General features: G+C 43.4%; 1 protein-coding gene across 4 annotated transcripts in view; it reads right to left on the minus strand.

The window, feature by feature from the left end:
- LOC108499335 (phospholipid-transporting ATPase FetA-like) overlaps positions 1-13462 on the minus strand; it is a 92992-nt gene that overhangs the window by 37911 nt on the left and 41619 nt on the right. For all 4 annotated transcript variants that reach the window (XM_017819054.1, XM_017819055.1, XM_017819056.1 and 1 more), the window contains 4 exons: positions 13390-13448; positions 3726-3839; positions 1830-1928; positions 871-932 (listed from right to left, as the gene is read on the minus strand). In XM_017819054.1, the coding sequence (XP_017674543.1) occupies positions 871-932; positions 1830-1928; positions 3726-3839; positions 13390-13448 (334 nt within the window). The remainder of the gene's footprint in view (positions 1-870; positions 933-1829; positions 1929-3725; positions 3840-13389; positions 13449-13462) is intronic.

The raw sequence follows: 13462 nt of genomic DNA on the forward strand, positions 1-13462 counted from the left end.
TTTAGAAAAAGGCAGAATGTTATAAAACTTCTCTTTCAATGTGTGTTTCCTAGACACAGTAACTAATACATAGTAGACTAAGAAACTGGTTTACTTAGCAGAAAGCACAAAAAGTGTGTTCCTATTCTTCAGTTTCCAGTGTATATATTTTTAACTGTTTGATCATCTGTTGACGCTTACACAACATACTGTTTGCTATCTATAGTATGGAAGTCACCAGAGACTTCACAACTGTCTACAGCCGTGTCCTACACAGAGTTGGACTCCATGGAGCTGCAAGTAAACAGCACATCTGTCTGCCATGAAAGCCAAGGCCTCTTCTTTTGTTTTTCTGCAGGACAGAACAGTGCTAACAGTGCAATGTCCAAAGCACACAGCTGAAATATTTTTAAGTACATTTAAGCCAGAAGTTCTACACACACTCAAAGTATCATGACATGTACGAGGGAGTAATTCCAGTTTCTTAATTTCAAATAACTTGTTGATAATGCCTGGTATTGCTTAATGCAAAATAAATGCTGTGAGCATAAATGGACACAGAAGATCACTTTGCTTGTCATCTCTGGGGTAAGGAGTAAAATAACTAAAGCACAAAGTACTGCTTACTTAAACATATATATCCAGGAACGGAAGGAGTTTACTTTTTGTCAGCACAAGGTCACAGCACAGATTGTGGTACTAGGTCTTGGGTTCATTAACTGAACACATAGTCTAAAACTGCACGATGAACGAGTGGTGTGAAACACAGTTCGATTTTAAAATGTTTAGGGATCCTCGGGAAACATACACATACACCAAAAAAAATTCTAAAATATTATTAATAGAATGTTCTTGCCAGTCAGAATTACAGCAAAAATCAAAAAGACTTACATGCCATTGATCAGGACCTGGACCGGGCGGTTGTTGACGTGTTTGTCGCTTTTGTGTCGATTCTGAAAATTGGATCAGTAAGTTAAAAGGCATTTCCAGGAAACCAAGCACACTAGAGCCGTAGGCTGTTCATTAACATTTTAGGTTTCCACCCAGCTGGCTGAATGGGTCAGGCAGATTAGGGTCACAGCTGAGTCAGAGTCTAGTGCATGTTTACACTCGTAACACAGGGCATAACTAGTCTGCAAAGAGCAACAGGCAACATGGGGCTTATTCTTGGAGGGAGGAAGGAGGGTAGAGCCTTATATGTCACTTAACAGACTTCTAACTCGGTGTTGCTTCTGTCCATGTCAGTTTGTAAACACCAGAGAAATTCATTCTTCTGCTTTGATATGGAAAGTGGCCACAGATGTTTTGGCATTGCTCCATAGAGCATCAAAATTATTTTAATAATGAGAGAAAACCAGATTATAAAATTAGCTCTGATATCACCCCGTGAAGTCATTGGGATTTTGACTATTAGCCCTGTTGGGAGCAAACTTTGGCCAAAGCTAGGCAAGTTTCAAAAATCGCAGGTGGGTTGAGCTCTTGCTTCCTACCAAATGTTTTTTTCCATATACATTGAGCTAGATGACAGAGGATGAGTTCTCCAAAGTGGAAGCCTAAGAACGGACTTCTGTGCCAGCATCCAGACATATCTATCGGTGACCACATTTTCAAACATGCTGAGCAGTTTCAGAGAAAGTCAATGGGGCTGCTGGGCCGCTCAGCAATATGAAAATTCTAGCTCCTTTTTAGGTAACAAACTGTAGATTTGGGGATCTAATCTCAGACCCCATCTTGGCCACAGGCTAGTTCTCCAACTGCCTGCCTCCGGCTGTGTTTAAGTGGTTTGTTTTAGTCACTGCTGAAGTATCACAGGCAAACTCCAAAGTACAGGTCAGAAATGCAAATCTTACAAAATCATCGATGGCATCTTTTACGCCTGACACAGCCAGCACCAGCACCAGGGGCACCACTGTTGTAAACCAGGCCAGTGAGGAAATCTGGGGAATCAACTGTGGGAAGAAAAGATCTGAGTTAAGAAATTTCCTGCTAGTTCAGAAAACCATTGTTTCCTAATCAAGCTGCAGACAACATTTTTCTGCGGTATCTGAATATAGAATAAAGACAGAAATGCAGCTCTATCCCTGATACATGACCCCACAAAGGTGGGAGAGCCAGGGAACCCAAGCTTTGCTTACAAACAAGCTGTAATTTAAGTTATAAACTTGGAGCTGTCAAAAAGTGTAGTGGGTTGCTATTTCTTCTTGTTTGTAAAATTAGGATTGCAAAGTCCCCAGTGGATTTCCTTGGAAATACTGACATGGGCAAGCAAAGCCTGCTGTGAGGAACTCAGAGCTATCTGAGCAAAACCAGCTGTGCAGAGCCTTCAAAAGCTTCTGTTCTTTGTTTCAGTAACTCTTAACATTTTGCTGAAGTAAACTTTACATTACCTAACTGGCAATATGCATGTCCCACTGGTCTGTGACAAAGGAGTAGGCAGGCAAGAGTCCCCACAGCCTACACATCACATCCACTCCCAGTGAAGGAATTGATACACCCAGTGCCACAAGGATGGTGTGAGGGGAAAAAATTAAATGGAGCAATATGTAGATATAATAGACTAATGTTTGCCCTCTTTAGACTACCTTGATGTCAAGAGAAAGCTGTGTGCTTTTAGATACACTCTCTCCTAGATGGCTCAGCAAAACACACAGTGAAATAATTTAAGGCAAATAGTGTGAAACAGTATGAATTTGACAGACAAACAGCTAGAGTGCAGTACAACAACACAGGAACAGTACTGTCAGCTTGGCTGAAAAGGCATCTTCACTAGTTTGTTGAAAAATATACTATCACTGAAATTTCCAAAATTCATTCCTTGTAAATAAGCAAAGATATATGTGGTTTTCTGCAGGCTTGACCACATTTTACCTATGCTTTTTTTGAGCTGAAATTGTAAAAAAAGCATTTGAAATGAGTTATTTTGCAAATTTGTGTGCACTGGAATGGCCAAATTTAAAATATCATCCTTGAAACACAATCAAAATTATACCTTTTTTCCTGATAATGTGTGCTCTGATATGACTCAACAATAACAGAGTGCACTGCTGTATTTTAGCAAAGTGCAAAGGGTCAGAAATCCTGGTATCAATTTCTCCAGTATGTTCAGCTTTCAGGCAGAGTATTATTACCAGCAGCAATGAGCAAGGTGCAACTTAACGCCACTATGATCCACAGGGTTCAATAGTGTCACCAGTGTCTGAGACACTCCATGTTGGACACCTTCCTCACCCTGAAGCAGGGAGCAGCAATATTCCCCTTTATTCGAACTACCCACAACATTGAGCCTTCCTGATGTTAACTCCTTCCCGCCCAGGGAAACAGCATAGGTTATACATTTATTCTTCTTGCTGTTGCCTTTGAGACTGCCAATGGAATCTGCCTTAAAATCTATTGGGAAGAGACAACTTGGCTTTATATTACAGAAGGAATAAGTAATGCAAATCTGAGGACAGCCAGGAGCAGTCAGATGTAGACACAAAGGGGCAGTAGGACACAACATGAAAAAGTTGCACAATTTGTTGAAAAGTTTAATTAATTTTTTTTCTTCATTTAGTTCAAATCCTCCTATGCAAAGCTAAGAGACAAAATTGCTTTTTCTCTGCCCTACTTTCTATCTCCTATAAGGTTTTACAAAGACACTAATTCACAACAGGGATATAACTTGCTCTTCATTACATCTGTCAAACATAGACTGGCTTTGATAACAAAGAACACAAGCTGCTGGAAACAGCATAGTGAAGTCATACCTGCAAAATCAGCAAGAAAAGAAAGTAGGCATTGGCTATTCGCTGAAACTGTTCAAACAGGTTGAGAGGCAGGAAAGTGAAGAAATTGTATTTCGAGGTTTTAATTGAATTGTTCTGTAAGGAAAAAAATATAAGGAAAATAAGTAGGATTGGTAAAACAGGAAACAAAATTACAGCACAACACATTTCAACTGTGGTTTACTTGCTTATATTTAGCAATAGCATTGTTTCCAAAAGCAGCTCAAAAAACGTTTCCTTTTCCCCCACACAATCATGTCAAGCCTGGATAAACAGAGAATTCCTTTTGGAACTGGTGAAAACATGATGCTCGGTTTATGCCAGTGCTGATACAGGTACATACAGTTACTCACAAAGAGATACATTTTCACTTTATTAATAGTCTTCTTACACATGCACAAATAAAATTAAGAACTGTAACCAGCACACAAACAATTTTGTTGTCAGAATCTACAAAGCAGTGTTAGAAAACACATGCCAGGTCAACCATCTGCAGCTTGCCTGAGACTCTGAAGCACACATCAACTGGACAACTCCACAGGAGCTAAAGGTCCTCTCATGAGCAGAATACGACACTATTATTATTTTCGGCTGATTCAGCAACCTTTCAGCTCAGCAACTTCAAGGGGTGGCTTGTTTCTATTCCACAAAGATCACCTGAATGCGGTGTTTTGCAAACAGCCACAAACACCACAACTCGCTATTTCAGCAAGTGAGTTGCAGCTCCGTTCCCCATTTCCAGTTTCCTTTTCTAATTGCAGATGGCCCCTCCAGCCACAAGAAGCAGCTGCTCCCCTGTCTGTCTTCTGCAAACCAAAGACCCAAGCTCTACATTAATGAACTGGGCATTTTCTCCTGCAAAGCCCAGAGAACTCTGGTCCAATACTTGATACCAGCCAGTCAAGCTCAATCCATCATACTGAGCCCACCAGCTTGGGCTGTCCCTTCAGTTTTCGATGTTAGACTTTCTTTTCATACAAAGTTTAACAGGCGCTCATTCAGGTTTAGTCCTGGAAGGATTTATGTCATCTGTTCCCAGCACATCTAAAATTCCCCCCCCCACCAAAGCTCTCCAGATGATCCCTATTAACCCCCTCCCAGGTAACCTAAGGTATGACAGCACAAGGAGGCAGATACGAAGTGCACTGTCATTCCGTAATAGGTTTGCTGGTTCAACAGAAGTGAAAATGGTGACTGCAATATCGTAAGAGTCTTTAGATATTGCTTAACTGGTGGGAGGACAGAAGTTACTAAGTATGAATCACAGCCCACTTCTAATCCCTGCATTAATCCACGATCTCAACATCTACACTGGCACACATCAGCATTTTTCCACCACTAAATCAATTACTTAAGATTACCAGTGTAAGGTGTGTAGGGGGGAAGCTACTCCATTTTAGGCAGTTACTGGATTTCTTTATGCTCAGACACAAAGTACAGCAATGTTATTTAGCATTAACTTCATGTTTTATCCCTAGGACAAGCTGAATGAATAAGTCTCTAAAAGGGCAGAAATGGAAACACTCTTCATGGAACAGCTAGAGAAATCCTCCCATTGATTGCACTCCAGCAAGAAAGGATATTTATCAGCAATCATCATATAAACAATATTGCCTCTCTTCTGGCATTGCACAGCCACCTTCAAGTGTCATTAACTCTCTGTCATGACACATAGTTAAATTTGGTTTATTTCAAAATTCTTTACCATGGGATATGTATTGCAGACACCCTCCATGGACACTGCTGAAACAGAAGCAAAGGAATAGCAGCATCCTCTTCAAACCCAGCATAATGAGAACTAAACTGCTTGACATGACTGTGTCCACCAGACACGGAGTCTAGCAGATTTTTTAATAAAAACTGGATCTAAATATCCTCCCTGCCCACTATTCTGAAGAAAAGTATCACGGTCATTTACTTTAAAAATAAAAAAAAATGAAACAGAAAACAGTAGCTGCAGGAAAAAGTATGTGCAGAGGACCTGACCTTTGTGCATCAACAGATTTCAGAGGGTCACATACAACATGGGAAAAACTACTCAGTAAACACTCAGATAAAGTTCATAGATCTTTGCCTGCAAAAATCTCAGAGGGGAATAAGAAAAGAATGGGAGTGGTTTATTTCAAATCCTGTCTTCTATTTCCTGTCCATTAATTATGTCAGGAAAACCACCGAATGAACCACAGCCATTCACTTTGTTTCCTATTGCCATTAGGCATGGTAAAAACCCCACACATAACAGCTTCCAAATGCTTAACTACAGGAATCTGGACATCCAATGTATTCTCTGTAGTTGTTCAGGATCATGATACTGTTGGGCACACACTGTCTTTTGGGACACTGGAACACTTCAGACCTCAGAATAAGGACAGGGAGTATTATAATGAATTTTCTCATTGTTCTGGAATCTATAATTAAAACTAATCACCTGAAAAAAACCCTCATAACTACTATGAAGCTTTCTAATTCAACACATAACTTGTTCATGGACCCCAAGGGCTAAAAAAATATCAATGGTAAATTATAATGACAAACTAGGGAAACCTTCAGCCTTTCCAGTTCAAAGCTTTGCATTCCCACATCATGGATACAGTTGAACTCTCTGCAAGGTATCACAGAATCACAGAATGGTTTGGTTTGGAAGTGACCTTAAAGATCGTGTTGTTCCAATCCCCCTACCATGGGCAGGAACACCTTCCACTAAACCAGGTTGCTCAGAGCCCCATCCAGCCTGGCCTTGAACACTTCCAGGCATGAGGCATCCACAGCTTCTCTGGGCAACCTGTGCCAGGGCCTCACCACCCTCATGACAAAGAATTTCTTCCTAATATCTAATCTAACTGTACTCTTTCAGTTTGAAGCCATTCCTCCTTGCCCTGGCACTACATGCTCTTTATAAAAGTCCTTCTCCATCATTTTTGTGGGATCCCTTCAGTTACTGGGAGGCCAAAATCAGGTCAACCTGAAGCCTTCTCTTTTCCAGGAACAAGTCCAGTTTTCTCAGGTATCATTTATGTTTTCATGGAACACTACAGGGCTGTGTGCTTTGATAGCTCAGGCTCTTGGTTGACTACAGGGAAATCTCAGTTCATCTTTGCTCTTGATCTTACCTTTCTATGTGATGCTGAACACCATCACTCCCTGTTACTCTTTTGAGCTGTTCCAGAACATGACTCTGGGGTGGGAACCTACAGCACAGCAGTGTGTTAAATAGTCCATATGCAGCCATCATTTTATAAGCAATGCCTCTAATACATCATCTGCCTCACATTCCCCATGCTCTGCCTCCAGCGAGGGAGACTCCCATAGAGAAAAAGTCGTGGAGAGGAAAAACCTTTTTAACAGCAACTAGGTGTTGAGAGGCCTTACCGGAACTTCTGGTTTTCCTATAGATTTATAAAAATCAACAGCTAAGCAAAGCAGCTCTATGGGCTAAGCACAAAGATGGGAATGGGGAGCTTTACTCTTACTCCCAGATTTGCCCTAGACTTCTGCTTTTCTGAGGGCAGTCCCTGCATGCACCTGTGTCCTAAATGGACAGGTTTGAGCGTGGTTACCCACCGTCAGCCTCAAGCTCTCCAGATGCGAAGCTTGACACCAGAGCAACGTTGTCTGTGGGTGAGGGATTATTCTCATCTGCTCTTTTCAGGGGCTAGATTCACACCTCCTGGAGGTGTGACTCCACCAAAATGCTGTCCCTAAGAATAGTGCTCATCGCGCCACAGTTACACAAGTCCAGATCTGGAGGATGAGCTGTTACTTTGGGGGTGTTTTCAGAAGCCCGCCTGTGACGTCCGACTGCAGGCAAAACTCAGCAGATGGTTCCTACCTTTGTTCGCTGAGCAAACAAATCATCTCCTCACCACAAAAGTCACTGGAAATAAGAGACGCTGCTGCTTTTGTGGCTAGATTATGGGGGACTAAAGGGTATGGCAGGGTACTGACCCTCTGAATTTATACCCCTGGCTTAGTGAAATAACAGTTCCCAGTAGCTGGACAAACTAGCCCAAAGCAAATTTTAGCAAAACTTCACCAATCCCACAGGGAGGTGTTATGCCACAACACGTGGCAATTTCCCTGGTACCCGTGTAGCACTAGGTACAGACCGATGAACAGCTGAGAAGCAGAAATGTCTTTCCCAGGTGTTTTGATAAAGCCTTGCAAGGAGGCAGAGGGAGCACAATTCCATGGCATTCTGTTTGACTGCAGCAGCACTACTGGAAAGCATGCAGATGCTATAAAGCGAATATGTGACCGTAGGGCTGTGAATGCGCTCAGGAAGATATTTAACAAACTCAGGTAGCAGTGCACATGGTGCCACAGAGGCTTTGTTTCCACAAGGAGTACAGAACAGTCAGATCAGATCAGTTTTAAGCCTTCAAATTTCACTGCCTTATTCCTGATGGTGGGCAGCAGCCCCAACTCAACAGAAGACTGAGAAAGGCCAACAGGATGTAATGGTGTTAATCTGGTCCCTGTAAAGGTCCCTGTAAAAAAATAAACTCCCAGGAGTAAAAGACTGGCCGAACACCAGAAATAAAAATAACTAAAACCAAACCACAATTTTTGGTTTTTTCCCCCCTTTTTTCTTTTTTTTTTCTTTTTTCTTTTAATGCAGAAACAATGGGAATGTCTTACATATCTAACCCCTCAGCCCCCTCTTGGCAGTACTAATAAAACGAGCTCCAGGATCTCATCACATATTCGGTATTCCAGGAAGGTCTCTAGGAAAATGTGGTCACTGGTTGTGTTTTCCTATGTTGTTCCTTCTGCCTGCTGTTATCCCATTTACTGAGCAGTTAATCATCCCTGTGGCGAGTGTCCTCATCATGGTGGTGCAAAGGAGGACACAGAGGTGCCAAGGCTTGACAACCTCGTGTCATTACTCACAGGTGGGCCAAGCACAGGACCTCATCCTCTTTGACTACACTGTGTTCTCCTCTGGCTCGGCTCAGTAGCTGGAGCTGCTGCCTGGAAGGAAGGAGTAGAGAAGGGCAGAGCACTGCTGAGTGGTGCAAAGGAGGCAAACTCCCTACCACTGTACTCTGTTCATTAGGGTCTCATACAACAAGATTCCCAGCTAGTATGGTCAGAGTTTTGTCCCCATGAGGTCTAGTCTGATGAAGAGTGAAGGACTTGGTCCTAAGAAGAATATACAGACTTCACTGAAGTTCACATCTGGCACGGCTCAACCTTAACGTGCTTAGCAGGGCCGTAATATGCCTTAAGGGCCTTGACCTCACCTGGTGTCTCCATCCACAACCACAGGAGCTCATTTTAGCCCAGCCTTGAGCCTTCTATCCTCACCTAAGCTACACTGTAGGAGTCCCTCTCTCCAGACTGACATCTGTCCTAGTTTTCCAGATAGACCTATCCAGCTCTACCTCCTGAATGGACCTTTGACTTGTCACACAGATTACTGCTCCTTCCTGGCTCCCCAGGTGGGCCCTGGACCTGGTTCATCACCTCACCTTGTCTGGGATGGTCAGGATGGGCCCCATTACCAGCATCCTGCCTTGTCTCCCTCAGCCAGATGCTGCAGGACTGCACCCTGGTCAGTGAGGGCTCTGCCTGAGCTGGGATCACCTCCACAAGCACTCCCAGCTTGGCCCTCTTGTAGGGCAGCCCTGCTCTGGCTGCTCCCTGGCAGTGCCTCAGCTGGTCTTTATATGAATCCAGCTAACACCTTTCTAAATGCAGGAGCACTGCAGGTTGCTGCTGCATCTATTCCTTCAGAGGCTGCTCAGACCACTTGTCACTTGATCAGACGATGCTCCCTTTGGTCTTGAGCATGAAGGACACTGGGAGGCATTTGAAGCTTGAGACGGGAAGACAGGGCAGCTGGTGCCACTACCCTGACCACTTTGATAAGGTCCTTGAGGATAACCTACAAGGCATCCTTCTGAGATCAAAGCATGCAAACAGAGAAGGTGCTTCAAAAGCAGAGTCTGAATCCACTACTGGAGCTCCCTGCTCTCTGACCAAATTTCAAAGAGATAAGAACCCAGCTGCTGATCCAGCCAAGGGCAATGTGTATTGGCCATAGGAAGTTATATACATCCCTCCTATTTCACTAAAGACTTTATCAGGTGACCCGAGAAAACAGAAGCAGAGTCCAAGTGGCCCCCTTGCTGCTGGTTCTGACAAAAGAATGTCTGACCCTGAATCCTGATCCAAGATGAAATTTGTCATTGACTCATAGGCCCTGAATTTCCTCTCCTATTGTCTGAAAGCCAATTTCAAAGTTGTTTTCACAGCCCTTCATGACGTCCCAGTGCAGCTGTGCTAAATTCCAGTGTGAAAGCGAAGAAATAAAAGGGAACTGGGATCAGAGCAAACATTAAAAGCCTTAGAAGAGATTTCCTTCTCGAGAATGTTGATGTAGAGCCCATCGTGGTGGACCCACATGGGCAGTCCCCTCTGTAGCTGTGCTGGGGACAGTGCGGACAGACTGGGGACAGTGCAGACAGATTAAACTGACTCAGATAAGAACCTTGATTAAAGCCCTTAAATCTTTCTGTACCACATCTGCCACCCTGCTTTTCACTTTATTTACACAGACAAACCTCTTACTGAATTCAAGAAGGATCTTTCCACTGGCAGTGTGAATAAACATGGGATTAGGACTTGACTTTTCATTTTTAGTGACCTATATTGAGTCCTTTTTTGTGCTGTTCCAAGTGCCTTTGCGTGCCACTCATTCACACTTGCTTTCTGAGTCATTCCTAGCTAATTTTGTCAGCTGGTGGGTAGTACCTACCTTCACACTCAGCCCTTCCAGTTAACTGCACAGCACATTGTTTTGAATTTAGTTTTATTTTCTAACCCTCCTGCTCAGCTAGAGAGGCTCCGTGGCTGGAGGAGCATGGCAGGGACACTCTGCAGTTTAGCAACTTGTGTATTTTCTGATGAGCTCTGGAAGGGAATTTGCCCTCTGAAGTTTTCTGCAAGTTCTGGTGTGATGGATCTGGACATGCCCTTGCAGGCATTGGCTGACATGGCTTTCCACAGTGCAGCATCAGGTTCCTGCAAAGCTGGTTTCAGCATATTCAGGAGTCTTGCTTCATACCAGGAGGGCCAGCTTTCAGCAGCTGCCAGAGCTGATGTCACACACAATAGAGTTTTCAAGTCTTTATCAGCTCCTCTCTTCTCCCTTCACAGATATCCTGTAAACTTTGCATCGGGAAGGGACAAAGTCCCACCAGGGATAGCGATATTCAGGGACAACACACCCACCTCTGGTTGTACTTTCCCACTTCCCTGTTCTCACTGAGATTAAAGGAGGACAAAGCATATCTGTACCTTTGATCTATGCCTACATAATAGAGACTCTCCTTTTACCGAAAGGCTCAAACCTTCACACCAGCTGGGACATGGAGCCTGACTGCAGCAGTAAGGCAATACACAACAGCTCAGTTTGCATTTCCCTTTCTTTTTCCTTACTGGCCTTTCTCAGTAACTGCCTCACCCTAAAGAAACATTTACTGCCTCATCTAGCATTGTTACAAGAACCTGTTCTATAGGTTTTACGGCTAATGTGGCCTTAAGTTACCAAGTAAATTAAACCTCACTCCTGCGGCTTTTACTGTCTAAAATACTTTGTTATATTGGTGAGTTTCCTTTGGATCTTGGTGGGTTTTCTTTCTCCTTGGACCACATCCATGTGCTTAGCAGTGCAACCCCATGATGTTCAGACAAATCTGAACGTTAGGAAGGGGTCCAAATCTGACCTTTGCCTGGAAGAGCTAACTTTTAGGAGCATCATGTGTACGTTTATGGGAGGGTACCAGGAGACTATTTCTCTTTTCGGCATTTGCAGATGCATCCAGCAATCTATAGCATGGGATCTGAAGCAATTTATGAGCAAAGTTAGTCCTTTTCATACACCATAGGAATGCAGGGTTAAACAAACTGAACTTTGGCCAGGACTTACTGGAAATAAGCAGCCCAGGAGAGGATGTACAGCTGTTACAGTTAGGGCAGTGCTTGCATCACCACCTAAGTAAGGTCTGTTAGTACCTCACCATCCACTTACCACTGGAAGGCTTGTCTCTTTTGGGGCAGTTTTCTGGATTTCCTAAGCCTCAGTCTACACTGGACTCCTGAAATCATGAGCCAGAGCTGACTAATATGAGGGGCAGGATTACTGAAACTCACTGCCAAGTTTTAACGGATTATACTGAGCTAGCTTTTTGGCTGCCTTCACTTGAACACCTAATCATAAACTTATGGAAATTCTGAAGAGTTCCTAAAGTCATCTACTTAAATGTGGCTATTTGCAAATCCCTGGGCATGTAAGCAATCAGCTGGGAAGCAGTGTCATGCAAAGTCAGTTTTATGAATGGCTTTTCACAGAAATAGGCTCGAAACCAGAAGAGTTGCTTGTTCTCTCTACCCTGACACCATTGCCCATCTCCCTCCTACTTTCCTGCTCCCTTACAGCACATAGCAATCATTCAATGGAAGATGACAAATCCATATGTAGTGGCAACACCCACCCCGCTATGCTATGGGCAGGTTCTGTGCAAATCAAGTGCACTTTCCCAGTCTCAAATCACCAGTCTTGATAAGACATTCACATTGCATAGTCCTTTACATATATTAACTTCCATCTATTTCACATTCAGGACTCATGCAGCAGCTCTGGACCTTCGAAGACTCTAACCTGTGTTATGTAGTTTGTGGATGAAAAGTGACCACTGAAAACCATCCAGTTAATGTTGCCATTAGTCCAATCTGTTGGCAAGTCAGACTGTTGACCTCACGAGAAGTTACAGTGTTCTAAAATTATGAGTTTTTTCAGATTTAACCAAGAAAAATACTTCTAAGTAACTGAATCATTAATTTCACCACTGGAATTCAGATATTCAGAGGAGAAAAATGCACAAAATTAATTTCACTATTAACTGGCAGCTGCAAACACTTTGAAAGAATTCAGCTTCAGGATGGCCTCCTGGAGGGGATGACCCTAGGGCCAGGCAGGACACATCTAGTGGTTGAGCTAGCCCTCCTCCTCACATTGCATCAACAAATGTTGCACATGCTTCAGAAATCAAGTTGCTGAAGGGGCTCCCTGGCACGTTAGCCTGGCACACCTGGGTCACAGCCAGCCTGTGTCAAGGCGCTCCTTGGAGTCACAGATTTAACTGCACAATGTGAACCTAAGTAGGCTGTTAAGGAATTGGCAAAAAAGCTGGCAGGAAGCCACAAGGGCCAGATTCAAAACCTTCCTGACAGAGAGGATTTCACTCCAAGAGCTGAGGAACTGACACATTTCCTTTCATGTTTTACTTTAAATGGAGACACATTTCCACAGTAAAGTGTCGTGTCCCCCCCGGTTCCATTATTGAAAAGCTTTGGAGCCTGATCCTGCAAATGCTTTGATTCACAAATAATTTTCTGGAAGCGTGTAATGCCACTATGTCATGCTTTTCCAGGATCGGATCTCCTTCAACTGCCCATTTTGCAGGCTGACTCAGCAGCCATCCATTTCTGGTGGTTCACCTGGCATGTGTTTGCCTGGTTTGCAGATACACGGCTGGTGTGTAGTTCTGTTCACTCCCTGGAAACAACACTCAAGACATGAAGCAGATGCAGCCACATCTGTGACTACATCTCCATGAAACAACATACGCTGGTTACTTACAGCATATTCAAACTGCAGATTAAAATCCCGGTTGTTTGCTTGAAGTTGTCTCTCTTCCTCTGTAAAGAAGAAA

This window comes from Lepidothrix coronata, unplaced genomic scaffold (assembly GCF_001604755.1).
Source record: "Lepidothrix coronata isolate B3197 unplaced genomic scaffold, Lepidothrix_coronata-1.0 Scaffold72, whole genome shotgun sequence".
In the NCBI taxonomy this organism is placed as follows: Eukaryota; Metazoa; Chordata; class Aves; order Passeriformes; family Pipridae; genus Lepidothrix; species Lepidothrix coronata.